The sequence below is a fragment of the Moschus berezovskii genome, chromosome 9, assembly GCF_049115385.1.
Source record: "Moschus berezovskii isolate FMDL1 chromosome 9, NW_MosBer_1.0, whole genome shotgun sequence".
Classification (NCBI taxonomy): Eukaryota; Metazoa; Chordata; class Mammalia; order Artiodactyla; family Moschidae; genus Moschus; species Moschus berezovskii.
Genome location: NC_142468.1, coordinates 20,893,481 through 20,911,000, shown reverse-complemented (window position 1 = coordinate 20,911,000; position 17,520 = coordinate 20,893,481). Strand labels below are relative to the sequence as shown.

General features: G+C 43.4%; 1 protein-coding gene across 5 annotated transcripts in view; it reads left to right on the top strand.

Moving 5' to 3' along the window:
* The first annotated feature begins 6,679 nt into the window (after positions 1-6,679).
* The window catches only part of PCNX1 (pecanex 1), a 187,112-nt gene continuing 176,271 nt past the window's right edge, over positions 6,680-17,520 (top strand). For 3 of the 5 annotated variants that reach the window (XM_055436674.2, XM_055436675.2, XM_055436673.2), the window contains exon 1: positions 6,680-6,965. In XM_055436674.2, the coding sequence (XP_055292649.2) occupies positions 6,813-6,965 (153 nt within the window). In that variant the 5' untranslated portion in view covers positions 6,680-6,812. The remainder of the gene's footprint in view (positions 6,966-17,520) is intronic. The other 2 variants (XM_055436678.2, XM_055436676.2) reach the window with 1 other exon arrangement.

The window sequence follows — 17,520 nt, the reverse complement described above, 5'->3', positions numbered from 1 at the left end:
ATTTGGGATTTTTTTCAGTATCCTATATACGTCCCCTTTCCTTTCATTGCCCTATCCCAAAAGTGTTGTGTGTGAGTTTAAGAAAAGTGATTTGGGTTTTTAAATACACAACAGAAGATAACCTTAGGATGACACAAAACTATAGTGAGAATTACTGAACTAGTGTCAATTAAAACATGTTCTAAAGTACTTATCATATGGAATTGACATTAAAAAAAAACAACAGAGTAGATTGAGATGAGATTGCCAAGAAGGATGAGCTACTATTATTTTACTTACTTAGCTCCATATACAGGTATTGGGATTTTATGATTCTATTACGTAAGACTTGGAAAGGTCTGTACTCCCCCAACTCCTGCCTCAGCCACCCTTTGACTTTCATTTTCCTGATGTAATATAAAGTGGTATACACAAATGACTGAAAAGAGAATCAGGGAAGAATTCTAGGGCACTTCCCTTCTCTTACAAATGATCTTGACCTTTATTCTATATTTCCATTTATTACAATTTATTCCATATTTCTTCTAAACTGGTGAAATGCTTTTGATTGTTGAAGAGTTACCAACTGAAAGCTAAAACAGACTAAAATCGTTAATTGAAAAATCATTGCTTTCTGTGTTTATTTATTCAGGTTACACTGACCAAGTGTCAATTGATCTTAATAGCTTACGACTCTGATGCTGGGAAAGGTTGGGGGCGGGAGAAGGGGACGACCGAGAATGAGATGGCTGGATGGCATCACCGACTCTGTGGACATGAGTTTGGGTGAACTCTGGGAGTTGGTGATGGACAGGGAGGCCTGGCGTGTTGTGATTCATGGGGTCGCGGAGAGTCGGACACGACTGAGCGACTGAACTGAACTGAACTGAACTGAGGCATGGTGTGATGGGCTAAGAAGTGCCTTGCCCTCAAGGAATGTACAGTTTAGGTGGAGGAATATAAAGAAGCATACATTTAGGTGCTAAATGAATGGAACATATGAGTACTTTAGGCTGTGGGTTTGAAACAGTCACGGTGAATCTTAGTAGGCAGATGGAGGAGGAAGGTTTCCTAGGTAAGGCACGCGGCATCAGCAACAGCATAGAGGTAGACACTGATAAATCAGTGGTTTGATAAATAAAAATAAATGCATATGCTGATATTGATGTTAAAATGTTTTATGTTGGGGGAATAACCAGAGCTAAGTTAGAGAAAACAGTGATTCAGGTTGCGGGGGACCTTGCCTGCCTGGCTAAGGAATGTGGATTTAGCACCGTAGGCACCAGAAGGGAATGCAAAGCTTCTGAGAAAAGGAGAGGCATGGGCAAAGTGAATTAGGGAGATGACTTGGTTGGTGGAGTGCAGAATGGTTTTGAAGAGAGATTGGAAGAAGAGGCTATTTGGTCTGAGTTTATGACAGTACTCACCAGATTGATGGATCTGGCAATGTCATGGAAGGATCGAGCAAGAGTAAGACTAGGAAACTAGATATGTCAAAGGGTCTAGGAGGTTCTAAGCCTGAGTGAGTGGGGAAGTGTTGGTTTCACCAAGAGAAATAAATGAGAGGAGCTGGTCCAGGGTGTGTGTGGAGGAAGACATGGATACCTGCTACATTTAGGTTGCTGGCAGGACATGTGGCTAAGCAGATCATTGCTACTGCATAAACTGACCAGAGCTGCAGTCTGTATGCCTCCGCTCCAAGGTGGGCTTTGGGGGTGGGGGGTTGTTAGAAAATTTTGCACACTCAGCTTTGACCCTTTCAGGCAGGAGAGAGCATCAGAGCCTTTCCAGTTCTCAAGGGGCCTATGAACTGATCAGGAAGTACAATTTTAATAGAATTAGCTGAAAGATGAGCAAATGTCAGGTGGTGGTTTGGTAATAAGTCACTGCTGCTAACTTTGACATGTTAAGTGTCACATCATTAATGGCTTTTATGCATGACTAAGAGTGTTAACAGTAAATTAGATTCCTCAGTTTCTGTCTTGCTCTTATAGTTTATGGGTATGACAGGGTTACCTTTCTGTGTCTCAGCTTCCTGTTTATAACACTGGAAGCTTGTTGTGGCAACGTTCATAAACACTTTGAAAGTTACAGGTAAAAAGCACTATAGGATTCTCTCCCCTCCCACTTGCACCCCAAAGACTGAGTCAGTCTCTGGGAAAGGTCATCCATTTCACTAAATTCTTTCAATGGCTAACTCCCTAAGTCAGTTAATTAGCATTTTTCTAAAATGCTTTTACCAGTTCAGAGCTGAAAGATATAGTTTATAACTGTCTTTTCTATCTTCTGGGCCTGCTCATCCTGCTGACCCCTTTTTACTGAATGACTAGTGCCATGTGACACCCAATTCTAGGCGCTTGGATCAATCCTAGCCATACTGGAGGGAACCTGCCTCATGAGAAGTCTGTATGCAGGTTAAGAAGCAACAATTAGAACTGGACATGAAACAACAGACTGGTTTCAAATTGGGAAAGGAGTACGTCAAGGCTGAAAATTGTCACCCTGCTTATTTAACTTATATGCAGAGTACATCATGCGAAATGCTGGGCTGGATGAAGCACAAGCTGGAATCAAGATTGCAGGGAGAAATAGCAATAACCTCAGATATGCAGATGACACCACCCTTATAGCTGAAAGTGAAGAGGAACTGAAAAGCCTCTTGATGAAAGTGAAAGAGGAGAGTGAAAAAACTGGCTTAAAACTCAACATTCAAAAAACGAAGATCATGGCATCTGGTCCCATCACTTCATTGCAAATAGATGGGGAAACAATGGAATTGTTTGGGCTTCCAAGCCCAATTGGGTTTTTGGGCTCCAAAATCAATGCAGATGGTGACTATAGCCATGAAATTAAAGATGCTTGCTCCTTGGAACAAAAGCTATGACCAACCTAGACGGCATATTAAAAGCAGAGACAATAATTTGCCAACAAAGGTCTGTCTAGTGAAAGCTATAGTTTTTCCAGTAATCATGTATGGATGTGAGAGTTGGACCATGAAGAAAGCTGAGCACTGAAGAACTGATGCTTTCGAATTGTGGTGTTTGAGAAGACTCTTGAGAGCCCCTTGGACTGCAAGGATATCCAAACAGTCAATCCTAAAGGAAATCAGTCCTGAATATTCATTGGAAAAACTGATGCTGAAGCTCTAATACTTTGGCCAACTAACGCGAAGGACTGACTCACTGGAAAAGACCCTGATGCTGGGAAAGATTGAAGGCAGGAGGAGAAGGGGATGACAGCAGATGAGATAGTTGGATGGCATGACTGACTCGATGGATATGAATTTGAGCAAGTTCTGGATTTAGTGATGCGCAGGGAGGCCTGGTGTGCTGCAGTCCACAGGGCTGCAGAGTTGGACACGACTGAGTGACTGAACTGAACTGATTAACACTCTGGAACCTCAGCATAGAACAACCAGGATCAGCACGAAATGCAATCCTCAGTTCTAGGTATTAAGTTCCTCCTTCATTTCTAAGTCTTCCTCTGCCTGTCAGATCTTGCCTTTGGATACTTGTCTTGTTGCCCCAAATCCTTGTCTTCTAAACTTGCCCCGTACCTCCTCTCAAGAATCTCAATTCTGTTTTCATCAGTTCCTCAAAGGCAGAGGAATCCAGACCTGGGAGACAGCATTGAGCTTGAGGTCTTACTATAAGCAATACATTTTCTTTTAAAAATTTATTTATTTATGGCTGTGCTGGGTCTTTACTGCTGTGCAGGCTTTTCTCTAGTTTCAGGGAGAGAAGCTGCTCTCTAGTTGCGATGTCCAGGCTTTTCATTGCAGGGACTTCTCTTGTTGAGGAGCACGGGCTTTAGGGCAAGTGGGTTTCAGTAGTTGTGGCCTCTGGGTTCTAGAGCACAGGCTCAATCGTTGTGGCGCAATGAGCTTAGTTGTTCCATACTCAAGTGGGATCTTCCCAGATCAGGGATCGAACCCATGTGTTCTACATTGGCAGGAGGATTCTTTACCACTGAGCCACCCGGGAAGCCCAACACATTTTCTTAATGCTTGCCAATTTCCCAATTTTTGTCTGCTCCTGGGTTTCCCAAGGCTGCACAGCAGCTGCCCGTTGGCTTACATTTTCTTTGTTGAACCAGCCTGACCCCGGCTGCCTTCCTGGCTGCTCTTGGTTATGGAGCCTCCAAATATTGTCTTCTGGCTGCACGTTCATCACGCCAACTGGGTCGGCCTTCAGTTCCATGGTTGTATCTCCTTCTGCTCTCCATTCTTCCAGTCCACCTCACCCCATTGCAGCTAATCCTTTTACATTAAACTACAGCAGGTATTTGTTGGTGTGGAAACTGATTTGGTATTGGAATTTTATCCTTGTTTACATCTTTCTTTGTGTTGGAAAAGCTTGGGATCACTTCCAAAACCTGCTCAGAGAGCTTTCCTCTTTTAGGAGAAATGAACACTTGACAAAGCCGTGTGTCTGTGACAAAGACTTGAGGCCACTCTTTTAATTGTAAGATTGCATATTGTACCTTAATTTTGCTTTATTAATATTATATTAATATATTTTAATTAAAATTTAAAAAAAATTTGGCCACACCACACAGCATGTGGGATCTTAGTTCCCTGAACAGGGATTGAACTCATGCCCCCTGCATTGGAAGTGAAGAGTCCTAACCACTGGACCACCAGGGAAGTCCCATTAATACATTTTAAAGTATATTTTGGCCAGTGTTCATTCAGGTCTCTCAATTTCAAGATATGTTATTGGACTTTCAAGCCTTTTTGCTTATAAGGAAACACAGAAATCAAGGTGGTGGTGTTCTATGATGTAGTCTCAACTTTTAAGGTATGTTAGAATCTTCTGGAAAAGTGTTAGTTGCTCAGTTGTCTCTCTTTGCGACCCCATCGACTATAGCTCACCAGGCTCCTCTGTCCAGGGGATTTTCCAGGCAAGAATACTGGAGTGGGTTGCCATTTCCTTCTCCATGGGATCTTCCCAACCCAGGGATCCTACCTGGGTCTCCTGAATTGCAGGCAGATTCTTTACCATCTGAGCCACCAGGGAAAAATTTTCTGGAGAGTTTGTTAGAACAGAAAGCTAGTTCTCACACCCAGAGTTTCTCTGGAGTGATGCCTGAGAAGCTGCATTTCTAACACGTTCTCAGGCAACGTTGACCCACCTGGTCCTCGGGTGACACTTTGGTTATATGTTTAAATGCGCCCCAGGTGACCTGAAGGGAGCAGTTATTGATCAGTTCAAACTCTTATCTGAATGGATAAGGTGGAGAGTACTGAAAAATAAACTTCCAAAGTTCAGTCCATGCAGTTAGGATGACTGCTGGTGCCAGAGGTCTTTTCAACCCCATCCAGAACTCGACAATCACTTAGTTTCTTTGAGCTTGTGTTTCCTAAGGCATAAAATAAGGGTAGCCTCTATGCCGCCCTTACAGGAGTAACGTGAAGGTCAAATGAAATGGGTGTGGAAATGTGTTAACTGGAAAGCGGTATGACTCTGGAGACACCGCAATGGTTTTTCAATCTTCTTAAAACGTCAGCCCCGGTTTCTTTGGAGTCTCTTGCTTTTCTCATTAATTACAGCAACTTTAATCCAGGAGTAGAGAGTACTTTTATTGCTATCATAAACTCAAAACATTTTTTGAAAATCTCGTTCAATGAGATCAGACACGCCTTTCAAACGTTACTCAGAGCCAAGAATGATTCCCATTCTTTACAGTTATAAAAAGAAAAGTACAAGACCCTATTGTGACTTGAGGTGGAGTCACAGTTAATCTTTCAATCCTGTTTAAACTGGCCCATTAAAAAAAAAAAACCAAAAAGCTGCTACAAGTTACAGCACGTTATAAAAATAAAACCACCGTATACAATGCTCAACCTCTCCACCCTATGCTTTCACATCTCTTGCAGCTTCTATTAATTCATCTGTCGTGGGAAGTTGTAAATCTGTTCAGCCCTGGCCGTGGCTATTTTTCTCAGTCAAGGGCCTCTAGCTCGCTTGATGGGCCAACACAGTTCGTTTTCAACCGTCATCAGCTGTACCTAACTCTTTCGGGCCTTCAATGAGTAGCTCAGATATGAGCCTCTTGTTTCTTGCTGCTGCTAAGTCACTTCAGTCGTGTCCGACTGGTCTCTCCTAAATATCATGAGACGTCAGATAGGATGCTAACCAGGCTCTAAGGACAAGGTTTCAGGGGGTAAGAGACCCGCTTTCTAGAGTGTGAGGAACGTGCAGGCTCGGGTACCAGGAGCGCACTGGGGTCTGCCGCAGCAGGGCCTCACGGTCCCGGACCTCGGCAGCCCCCGCCCTGGCCCGGGCCCGCGTCCGAGCGCGCGCTTCCCGCGGGCGCCGGCAGGAGGCGCCCCGGCGGCGAGGCGCGGCGCGCGCCCGCGGGGGCGGGCCCAGGGGGCGGAGGGAGAGGAGAGGAGGAGCTGGGCGGGGGCGCGGCCTGCCCGCGGTCCCTCCCGGGCGCCGGGCCTCCTTCTCGCCGCGCCCGGGGCTGGCGGCCGGCGGGGGTCGCGGCGGCGGCGGCCGGGGCGCTGGCGGGCGGCCGGCGGCGGGGCCCTGGCTCCGGCTGCGGGTGTGAGGAGACAAGATGGCGGCGGCGCTGTGGCGGCCGGCCTCCTCCTCTTCTCCGCGCTCCTCCGCCCCGCCGCTCGCCGCCGCCTCCTCGGTCTCCTCCTCCTCCTCGCTCGCTGCCGCCTCCTCCTGCTGCTGCAGCAGCCCTAGCGACCGCCGAAGCGCCGGCCGGCTGTCCCGGCGCTCCGGAGGGGGCTAGACGCGGCAGGCGCGGGCTCCGGCGACGCGGACGCAGAGCTGGGGCCGGGGCGGGGCCGGCGGCGGCGGCGGCGGCGGCCGGTGGGGATGGGGTCGCAGACGCTGCAGATCCTCCGGCAGGGGGTGTGGGCCGCGCTCAGCGGGGGCTGGTACTACGACCCGCACCAGGCCACCTTCGTGAACGCGCTGCACCTCTACCTGTGGCTCTTTCTTCTCGGCCTGCCCTTCACCCTCTACATGGTGAGCGCGTGGGGGCGGGGAGGAGGGCGGCTCCTGCCCCTTCTGGCGGGCCGGGTGTCCGTGTGCGCGTGTGTGCGCGTGTGTGTGTGTGTGTGCACCCTCTGCCCCTCTCCGGCGCGCGCACCCCCGCGGCCCCGCTCGCTCCAGGGCGCCCGCTCCGCCGCTGCCCACGCTCCCCTCCCTGGAGGGCTTCCCCCTCTTCCAGCGAGCCCAGGAAAAGCGGATCGGCAGCGGCCCCCGCCCCCGGGCGCCCAGCCCGTTTACTGGAAATAGTAGCTTCCTAGGCCCCCTTCTTCGGGGCCCGATCCTGCCTTCTCCAGCCTTTCCCCGCCGCGGGGGAAGCCCGCAAGTGGGGCTCGCGCCTCCGCGCTCGGTGGTGGGCGCCCCGCCTTCTGCTCCGGAGGGCCGCTGCGTCCACCCCTGGGCGCGCGCCTGCTTCTTCGCGCTCCGCGCCTCGGGCGCCGGACAACACCCCACCACCCCGGGCACTCCCTTCCCCTCGAGGCGTTCTCGCCTCTCCTCCCCCGGGAGGACCCTCTCTCCAGCTCGTCCGCGTGCCGAGCCCTCGGAGCGCGGGGTAGCGGGGAGAATGTGTGCCGCCCCCTGGGGAACGCGTCTGTGCGGCGCCCGGGCTCCTCTCAACTCGCTTCGACGTGGTGGTTGAAAATCTGGCTCTCACCCTTCCTGCCTCGCTGAATCCCGTTTTTGCTTACCATTGGTTCTTTTCTCTTCAGCTCCGTGGTCAGTGGTGGTTATTTCCAGGCCAGCTTTCGGGGGAGGGAGCGGGGGAGATACGGGGACTCTGGCTGGCATTTCAGCAGATTTGTTTGGGTTGGTTCAAGGCCTTGTGCTGATAGGAAAAGGAAAGCGCTGCCTGTTGCTGAATTCAGGACGGTCAGCCTCTCCGAACGATCTAGGTTTTTTAAGCTATATTTTGGCCGAAAGTTTTCTTTAAAACAAAACAGTAGGTTAGGGTGGGGCCTTAGGGAGACTAAAGGGGAAGAGAGGAGATACTTGAGCTTCAGTTAAAATCTTAAAGTAACCAGAAGGGAGGAAAGACTGGTAACTTTTCATTTTAGGAGAATGTCTTTGAAAGTATTTCTGCCAAGTTTGTGGTTCTTCATGAAGTGTAGTAAGGGTGCTGGATTAGAAAATCCGAGAGTATAATTACACCATAGTCATGGTGAGGATACCCAGTTCTTTTCTAAGTGAAGCTCGTTTACCGTCGTTGGCAGAAAAAGTGGAGGAAGATGAGCTAGATTACTCACATTCTCAAGCGATTTTTAATTGAATTGGGAAGGAGGGAAAAGCCGTTTTAAGAAAAAATGCTGAGTTACTGATGGCTTATTTTTTGAAGGGACTTGTTCAGTCTTGTCGCTTTCAGAAAATTTATCACAAAGTGTTATAATTTTCAATTAATTCTGGCCCGGAGTGTTAGTTCTATTTGCACTTCTCTATCTTCCAGGAATATGACATCATTAATGAACAGGTTAATTACTTTGGGTGTAAGGATCCTCAGGGTGTCACAGAGCTTTTCATGCAGTTTTCTTTTATCTCCAGGATAATTGTTCTCCAGATACAAGGATTGGTTGCTGTGTTCCAGTGTAGGGTTTCCATGTTAGCATGGGACCTGTGTTAGTGTCTAAGACTGTTTAATTAACAAGCATTACTAAAGGAAATTTAGAACAAATGTAAAGTGATGCAATGAGTTTACTGTTTTATTTTGGGAGTTTATTCAGTTAAATTTAATTCACAAATAAATATCTGAATGTCTGGTGTGTGCTAGGCAATTTGCTGGGTTCTGGGAAAGTAAAATTGCTTTTCTGGGCTTCCCTGGTGGCTCAGAGGTTAACGCGTCTGCCTCCAATGCGGGAGACCCCGGTTCGATCCCTGGGTCGGGAAGATCCCCTGGAGAAGGAAACGGTAACCCACTCCAGTATTCTTGCCTTGAGAATCCCATGGACGGAGAAGCCTGGTTAGGCTACAGTCCACGGGGTTGCAAAGAGTCGGACACGACTGAGCGACGGAACGGAACGGAACTTTCTTGTTTAAGTTAATGGCAGCTTTACTCTTCCTGAACTTTTAAGAAGCTTTCCTTGACTCTTCTCTTCCTTTCTCTTCACATCCAGTTCATCAGCCAATCTTGCGGGGTCTCTCTTTAAAACCTAACCAGAATCCAGCTAATCTTTGTCACCACCCTCTCATGAGAGTCACTGCTTCCATTCTTTATTCTCTGTTCTTCATAGAGATGTCTGAATGATCCCTTTAAACATCGGTCAGTTCATGGCATTCTGCTCTCACAGCCACCCCTTCCATGTGTTTCCCCTGCTCCCACTTCATTTGCCTTCTCACAGTTTTCCTCGCACAATAACTGTGTCCCTGCCTCAGGGCCTTTGCACTTGCTCTTCTCCTTCTGTCTGGGTGACTCTTCTCCTCCAGATATGTGTGTGACTTATGTGCTGCATTTATTTCAGGTTTTAGGTATATGTAAGGATTTCCTTGATAACCTATATAAATAGGAACTTCCCAGCTCCTGCAATACTTCCTCGCTCTCCTACCCTGCTTTATTTAAGAGTGCTTATTACAAATTGATTATGTGTTTGTTAATTACCCTTTAGAATGTAAGCTCTGAGCGGTAAAGAGACTTTTGTTTATTGCTGTATTGTCAAGACCAACATCAGTGCCAAGCACATAATAAGTACTCAGATATTAGTGAATGATTACAAGTTAACAAAATACAGCTTTTGGCTTTGAGGAATGTCAAGTCTAGCTTGGGGATAATGAACAACTACAGGCATTAGAACTGTTGTGAAAAGGTCAGTACAGATGGCCCTGAGCTTTTTGATTGATCGTGGTCTAGGGGCAGTTGGCAAAGAATATTTGTAAACTTTTTAGGAAGCGTTCTAGTACTGTAGTATTGAGGTAGATAGTTTGACGTATACATTAGAACTAAAATCCAGCATTCCTTGTTAAAATCTCAGGCAGTTATAGATTATTTGTATGCTCTTCCGATAATAATTATAAGTGATAATGACTAGTAAGTTTGTGTATAGGTTCTTTATCCCAAACCTGGCTTTACTGATGAGGACACCAGCCTTAGTGACTGGTTCCAGTGTTGAAGCCATTTTGCAGGCAGCTGTCCCGTACTCCCTTTTTGTTTTTTTAAAGATCTGTTTGAAGAGATTTATATTGAGTTAGGAAGAGTCTTAATGGCTTTTTGTATAGGAGTCACTTTTTTTTGTTTTTAATGAGTAGTGTTTGTGGATACTTTGAAAGGTGAATTTTGTAGTTTCTGCAATTATAAACTTTTTAAGTAGTGAAAATCAAGAAGTAACTTTTCCTTATTTTCATTGTCCTTCTGTTTGCCTTAAGGCACTCACCCCATTTTATCTTGTTATAATTATTTGTGTACTTGATATGTCACAGATGGTGAGCTTTGTGGGTGTGAGCTTTGTGGCATTTTCATGTGATGGAAAGCAGACTGGCGTTGGTGTTATCTTGATTTTTGACTCTTGGCTCTGTTATTGATTAGGTGCCCTTTAGACCAGACTCTCCACCTTTTTGAACTTTGATTATTTTGTAAGACAATATTTACGAAATAGAGGGAATTATTCACCTTCAGAGCGACTGTCAATCATTTGAAAGAGCTAATTAGAATCATTCGAAAAAGCTAATTAGAAAACTATTTCCTCTATAATGTATGACTGGAGGAGATTAGACAGTAAGTCACACCATTATCTTCACATGTTGTTGCTCAATGTAATGTTTTCTTTTATGTAGAGTTATATTCTTAGGTAACAAACCATAACAATAAAATCTCTTGACATCAGAATCATTTTATTCAGTTTTTCAACTATGTCCAACTCTGCGACCCCATGGACTGTAGCACAGCAGGATTCCCTGTCTTCACTATGTCCTGGAGTTTACTCAAACTCATGTCCACTGAGTCAGTGTCCTGTGGTGCCATCCAACCATCTCATCCTGTGTCACCTCCTTCTCCTGCCCTCAATCTTTCCCAGCATCAGGGTCTTTTCCAGTGAGTTTGCTCTTCACATCAGGTGGCCAAAGGATTGGAGCTTCAGCATCAGTCCTTCCAGTGAATATTCAGGGTTGATTTCCTTCAGGATTGACTGGTTTGATCTCCTTGCTGACCACGGGATTCTCAAGAGTGGAAACAGTGACAGATTTTACTTTCTTGAGCTCCAAAATCATTTTGGTTGGTGATTGCAGCATCACCTGGACAAGTTAAAAATGTGCACCTTCTGATGTGGGTGATCTGGAGTGTGACCTATGTTTTGTATTTTGTAAACACTCTAGGTCAGTATAGAGAACTTGATCAAGGTTACTCTGATTCCCAGCCCCTGACTTATATCTAGCTGCTTACCCAACATAATTTGGCCATCGCACAGGGATGTCTAAAACCTTTCTAGATTCCCTATTAACCGCCCCCCTCCCCACTGAAAAAATGTTTTCTCTTTGTCCTCTCAGTGACACCATCTTGTCTCTAGTAGCTCATACCATCCCCGTTTCTTGCCTTTTGAGCAGATCTTACCAATTCTACTGACAGAGCGTCTCAGACCTTCCACTTCCTGGTTCGTACTGTTTTTTTGTCTGCACTACTACCTTGGCTTCTTTTCGTGCCTTTTACAACTCTTTCTCCACAGAGTAAGAGGCGACAATCTGTTTGTGTCATGCCCCTTTTATATAATATCCTTCAATTTTTTTTTTTGCACTTAAAGTCCATCATCTTTACCGAGACCTCACCAAAGCCATTTCTGCCTTTGTCTACAGTTTGTGTAGTTTTCCACTGTGTTGTGGTCACACTGGGCACCTTTCTGTTACTTCAGCCACTGAGCCTGCTCCTCCAGTGGGGCCTTTGCACATGCTGTGTGTTCTGAAGGGATACATTTCCCTCCAGCTCTGTGCAAGGCTGCCTGCTGCTGGGGCTTTACGGCTGGTCTTAAAAGTCACCTCAGAGGCCTAACCTGGTACGCAGAAACAGCTTCTCTTTTCCATCATACCTTCCCATAACTTTCTTCTGCAGTGCTTATTAGAAACACGTTTATGTCTTTGCTTGCTTATTTGCTGTCTCTAACATTCTCCTACCCACTGCCTTGAAAGTCCCGTGAGGACAGAGGCTGTGTCTGACTTACTTGGCAGTGTATCTCCAGTGCCTTCACTTGTGTTTGGCTTATATTAGGTTCTGAATAAATATTATATTATTATATTATATTATATGTTATGTTATTATATGTGTGAACCTTCTTTAGACTTAACACCTTCACTGACCGAGAAGCTGGATGTGGAATGTACTGTGGTAGACTGTGTTATACGGTAGAGTTACATCTTACTGGGGGTTAGGTTCAATACCAGAATGCATGATGAAAATAAAATAGAGAATTATTCAAAAAATCAAATACAGAATGACTTGAAAGACCCTTAAGTCACTAAAAAGGCAGCATATATTTTTTTGTGTATAAACTTTGTGCCATTATACGTACATATACAAATATACACACTGTATATACAGTAATATATATTGTATTAAACTTACAGAGAGATTATATTCAGAAACTAATCCCTTCATATAAAATATATGAAGGCTTCAACTTTTTATTCCTGGTTATCTGATTGTTATTTTCTCTCCGTAGCTGATCTTTATCAAGTACTAAATAATAAATTCCTTATTAGTGAGTAATTCTCTGAGGCTGTCAAGTCATTCTTTCCTAAATATTTAAAAATATTTTAAAGATCAATGTAAACAAGATTTAGTTATGGTGACTAAAACTGACTTTTTTATAATTTATATTTCTTAACATGTTTTCCTTGAATTAGAAAAGTTATCATATATTAACAATTAAACATGATTATTAGTATTAGAGTATTATTAGATTATTAGTATCTGTATCCTTTCAGTTTAGTTCATTTGCTCAGTCGTGTCCGACTCTTTGCAACCCCATGGGCTGCAGCACGCCAGGCCTCCCTGTCTATCACCAACTCCCGGAGTTTACCTAAACTCTTTGGGAAAAGTTTAATGACTAGTGGATGAGCTGTTTTGACCTATATTATCTCTGTTATATACCCTAAATAAATTAAGGGGTACATTATCCAAAGATGGTTTACAAATGGAAGTTTTCAAGAAAGCATTCATTTTTATCGATTTGTAGAAAAACTTGTGAATTTATCAAATCAGTTGATCCCTGGAATGTTTCAGTGTCTTTTGTTAATGTCTTTTTGCCATTTGAGAAGTTGTAAAATGATTTGGCAATTAGAAAACTAGGAAAGTTTCCATTTTTTTTAAGCCTTTGAATACACAGATTTAATAAGCAGGTAGCTTGCTTTCTGTAGCTGACTTTACTTTCAGTAAATTTTTCCAACATTTTTTTTAAGGATTTTGAGACATATAAAAAGTAAAAAGAATTGTATCCACCACCTGGGTTCTACTATTTTTAAAAAATTCCATTTCTGCCTCTGAATTCCTCTACCTGTCAAGACCCCCCACACACATACTTTTTAAGGGGGATGTGAAGTAAGTTACAGCCATTAGTACAGATCACCCCTAAACACTTCAGCACTCATACCATTAGATAGAGTTCTAAAAGTGAACCATTGGATGAATTTTGGTAAATGACTTTGCACCAGTGTAGTGCAAGCCCATCATGTTGAAGAACATTAGCATCACCCCAGAAAGTTCCCGCTTGCCCTTTCCAGTCAGTTCTCTCACCCCTGTTCTGATTTTTTTTCTTTCATAAGTGAGTTTGGAACTTAATATAAATGGAGTCATGTAGCATGTACTTGTGTTAGTCTTTTCACTCAACATAGTGTTGAAGAGTCATCCAGGTTGTGTGTATCGGTAGCTTGTTCCTTTATTGATGAGCAGTATTCCTTTGTGTGAACACGCTCTAGTCTGTTCATCTTTATCCACTTACCTGGATATGAGGAGGGCCTGTTTCCAGTTTTTGGCTATTTTATAAAGGGTGGCACTCCAGCATGAGAGTTAGTTTTATTAGAACTGAAAGAAGTTGGAAAACTTTATTGAATATCAAGAATGCTTTCTCTTCCCAAGTAAGACCCAAGTTTTAATTTAAAATAGTTTAGTGATAATTGCATATTTCAGCCTTCATTTCACTTTTGTTGTTGTTCAGTTCCTAAGTCATATCCTATTCTTTGAGACTCCATGGACTGCAGCATGCCAAGCTTCCCTGTCCTTCACTATCTCCCGGAGTTTGCACGAACTCACGTCCATTGAGTCTGGGATGCCATCCAACCAGTTCACTTTTAGTAATCTTTAATGCTGTACTTTTATTTGCTCAGTATTCGGATTTTTGTTTTGTCAGTGCAATAGAACCTTTTTGTTCAGATGTAAATATATATGTATGGTAATCAAAAACTAAAAAAGATAATAAAAATCATCTGTAATCCCTTTCAGATAGGCTGTTTTAGTAACCAAATTGTATTTGGAATGTATAAATACGTATTATGCTTCCTCCTTACAAAAATGGGCTCATAAAATTTGTAGTTCTGAAGCCTCCTATTTTCACTTGACTATAAATTGTGAATGTTTTCCTGTGGGGGAAGAAAGCAGTTTTAATCACTCTATAGTAAACTATAGCATGGATGTGTTACAGTGTATTTGACAATTTTCCCATTGCTGATTATGTAGGTTGTAGTTTTTAGCTATTTAGAAAACACTCAATTTTCATTCCAATCCCAAAGAAAGGCAATTCCAAAGAATGCTCAAACTACCGCACAATTGCACTCATCTCACATACTAGTAAAGTCATACTCAAAATTCTCCAAGCCAGGCTTCAGCAGTATGTGAACCGTGAACTTCCAGATGTTCAAGCTGGTTTTAGAAAAGGCAGAGGAACCAGAGATCAAATTGCCAACATCCACTGGATCATGGAAAAAGCAAGAAAGTTCAGAAGAACATCTATTTCTGCTTTATTGACTATGCCAAAACCTTTGACTGTGTGGATCACAATAAACTGGAAAATTCTGAAAGAGATGGGAATACCAGACCACCTGACCTGCCTCTTGAAAAACCCATATGCAGGTCGGGAAGCAACAGTTAGAACTGGACATGGAACAACAGACTGGTTCCAAATAGAAAAAGGAATACGTCAAGGCTGTATATTGTCACCCTGTTTATTTAACTTCTATGCAGAGTACATCATGAGGAACGCTGGGCTGGAAGAAGCACAAGCTGGAATCAAGATTTCCGGGAGCAATATCAATAACCTCAGATATGCAGATGACACCACCCTTATGGCAGAAAGTGAAGAGAAACTCAAAAGCCTCTTGATGAAAGTGAAAGAGGAGAGTGAAAAGGTTGGCTTGAAGCTCAACATTCAGAAAACGAAGATCATGGCATCTGGTCTCATCACTTTGGGAGATAGATGGAGAAACAGTGGAAACAGTGTCAGACTTTATATTTTTGGGCTCCAAAATCACTGCAGATGCTGATTGCAGCCATGAAATTAAAAGACGCTTTACTCCTTGGAAGGAAAGTTATGACCAACATAGCATATTGAAAAGCAGAGACATTACTTTGCCAACAAAGGTCTGTCTAGTCAAAGCTATAATTTTTCCTGTGGCCATGTATGGATGTGAGAGTTGGACTGTGAAGAAAGCTCATTGCCGAAGAATTGATGCTTTTGAAGTGTGGTGTTGGAGAAGACTCTTGAGAGTCCCTTGGACTGCAAGGAGATCCAACCAGTCCATCCTAAAGGAGATCAGTTCTGGGTATTCATTGGAAGGACTGATGCTAAAGCTGAAATTCCAATACTTTGGCCACCTCATGTGAAGAGTTGACTCACTGGAAAAGACTCTGATGCTGGGAGGGATTGGGAGCAGGAGGAGAAGGGGAAGACAGAGAATGAGATGGCTGGATGGCATCACTGACTCGATGAACATGAGTTTGAGTGAACTCCGGGAGTTGGTGATGGATAGGGAGGCCTGGCGTGCTGTGATTCATGGGTCGCAAAGAGTCGGACACGACTGAGCAACTGAACTGAGAGTAAATAGTCTTAGAGGTAAATCTTTAAACTAGTATTTTGTATAAATCCTTAGAAGTGGACTTATTAAAGTATATGCATATTTTTCTTTGATAAATAAATCACTTATTGAATGACTATAATGAAAAAAAAATGGATTAGAGAGTGAAATAACAGCATAAGATCACTGAGAAGGCAAAATCGATTTGTGGTCCAGGGGGCACAGGTAGTAAGGGATCATCCTCAGGAGGAGGAAAGGACGAATGCTGACAACAAAAGGCATCAGCAGTTGGTGGTAATTAGTTGAGGTAGATCTTCTGTGGTTTTTGTAACCTCTTAAAGTAAAGAGTGTTTTCTGTTGAGAGTGAGCAGAAGGTGAGGAGCATATTCAAGGTTTGAGGAGGATCTCCAGAAGATGAAATGCTATCCTTATTTTCATGGAGGGAAAAATGTGTAGCAGAGGTGGTAGAATTACAGTTTCGAGGGTTCCTTTGAGGTTGGAGAACATGAGTTCAGAGTTGTTTGAAGAGGAATGCTCAAGAGAGAAATTGCGAATAATCTTTACTTGAAGTTAGCAGTGATAGAGAACAATCCAAGCCACAGAGTAGAAGATCTGGGGAGAAAATAAGTTCATCAAGAGAAGGGGGCTTGGTTAGAACTCCAAAGCCCAAGAGCAGTTGAAAATCAGCAAAGGAAGCAAGAAGGCAGAAGGAAAATGAAGAGAGGAACCTATACCAGAAGCGAAGGAAAAAATTTTTGAAAAGAAGAAAATGGTCAAAAATTGCTCTCCTGACAGGTAGTACTAATTTAATTTTCATCAACAGTATTGAGAGTACTAGTCTTCCCACCTCTACTCAACATTTTGCAAAAAAAAGTGTTGTTGTCATAAGTTTCTTTTTCAGTGGAATGCTGAATAAACAATTTAAGTAATTTTCAGTTTTTGGTAATAGGCAGAATTTCTCGTAAAGTACTTTTTAATCCAAATATTTTTTTAAGTCCAAACCAAAGATGTTTACTGCACTAATATATGTTACAAAACAATTTTTATTTTATTTTTCCTATTCTCTGTACTCAGATAATTTCCACAGTAGGTAATTGTTAAACAAGCAGAAATGTTTTGAGAGGAAATTGATTGCTTCTTTCTGTTATTTTATACGAGTTAAATCAGATGGTTTTCCTGTGTCTCTGTGCATACCTGGGGAGGCAGAGAATTATTTTGTAGGTGAGCTAGGACTCCTGGGTAACAGGGTAGTCAACTCTAGGATGGCATAGAGTGGTGGTATGGAAAAGGGCAGATTACAGCAAATATTCTGTAGATTTTACTATACTGTTAATTCTTTAGCAGATGAATTGCTGATGAATTTTACCAAACCACATTGGAATAGTTACTGCTTCTGATTCCTCTGCTTGTCACCCTAAAAGTTGATTAAATGCTTTCTTTGCTGGAATGATAAAACAGTTCAATCTTTCTTTCCTTCCTTTATAAGAACCTTAGGAGTTGCATGTTTTATAACTTGTACCATGGGTACTAGTCTCTGTTGCTTAATGTTATGGTAAGA